General features: G+C 61.5%; 1 protein-coding gene across 1 annotated transcript in view; it reads right to left on the bottom strand.

Annotated features, from left to right (window-relative positions):
- LOC104525912 (inactive phospholipase C-like protein 2) overlaps positions 1-904 on the bottom strand; it is a gene marked incomplete at its 3' end in the record, with an annotated part of 1,312 nt that extends 408 nt beyond the window's left edge. Inside the window, exon 1 of the mRNA XM_010169190.1 lies at positions 5-904. Coding sequence (XP_010167492.1) covers positions 5-853 — 849 coding nt within the window. The remainder of the gene's footprint in view (positions 1-4) is intronic.
- Between the last annotated feature and the right edge of the window lie 231 nt (positions 905-1,135).

The raw sequence follows: 1,135 nt of genomic DNA, 5'->3' as shown, positions 1-1,135 counted from the left end.
AGAGCAAGTAGCGCGTGAAGCCATCGATGGCCAGGTAGCCCTTCTCCCGGCCCTCCTTGGAGGGCTCGTACTTGCTGACGATCTCCAAGCACTTCTCCTCCGTCACCCCCTCCATGCCCTGCTCCACCTCCAGGAACATCAGCAAGTCCTTCAGACCCAGGTACTCCTTGTTGCTGGAGAACTGCACCAGCAGGAAGAAGATCTCGGGGCGGGTGCAGAGCTCACAGTACGCCTCCACGAAGAGGTCGCAGGCCACCTCCGCACCGGGACGCTCGCTGACCTTCTGCAGCTCCTTGAACTTCAGCTCAATGGTGGAGGTCTTCATGCCTGGGTTGAGTGCTTTGATCAGCTGCACAGCCCGGGACACAGGGATGCGGCCAGACTTCTCCAGGTCAGCAAGGTCAAAGACAGAGGAGATCCAGGAGGTCCGGAGGCTGGGGTGGCTGGTCCCGGGCGCCTCGGGGGTGTGCTTCCCGTAGGACACCAGGTACCGGAGCCCCATCACCCAGGCACTCACCACATCGGCTGAGCTGGCCACCAGGTCCAGGGACTCATAGTTGTCTCCATAGATGATGGAGAAGGCACACTCGTCTGGGAACTGGTCAGAGAGGCCATTGCTGCGCAGGACGGGCGTCTTCTTGCCCACACGCACCTCTTTGACTGACTTGATCTCGATCTTGGCCTTCTCCGAGTCCTTCTTGGAGGGCTCCCAGCGCACGGAGCGCATGTCGGTGTCCAGCACAAAGAAGCGGCTGTACATGCGGGAGTTGGAACGCACCTTCTTCAGCTCGCAGCCCTCCAGCATGAAGGAGATGCAGGCGGCCGTGCTGTTGATCTTGCGGTCGTTGGGCATGGTGCTGAAGGACACTGTCTTCTTCTTCTGTGGCGGCCGCTGCCGGGAACCATCCTGCTAGGGTGGGAGAAGGGGGCAGAGCTGTCAGGGATGGAGCAGGCAGCGCGTGTCACCCCAGCCCAGTGCACAGTGCAGCACCCCAGGGTGCCCCAGTGCCACACAAAGCCCAGTCTGCCCCAGTCTGACCCCCTCCCCAGAGGCTGGGAGGTGGTTCCAGCCCTGACCTCCCCCACAGCTCGCTGCCTGGCTTATTTTAACTCCGCTTTCCTTCCTTCCTTCCTG

Source organism: Antrostomus carolinensis, unplaced genomic scaffold (assembly GCF_000700745.2).
Source record: "Antrostomus carolinensis isolate BGI_N321 unplaced genomic scaffold, ASM70074v2 scaffold45375, whole genome shotgun sequence".
Lineage (NCBI taxonomy): Eukaryota > Metazoa > Chordata > Aves > Caprimulgiformes > Caprimulgidae > Antrostomus > Antrostomus carolinensis.
Note: the sequence above shows the minus strand (reverse complement) of the source record. Positions and strands in the feature narration are given on the sequence as shown.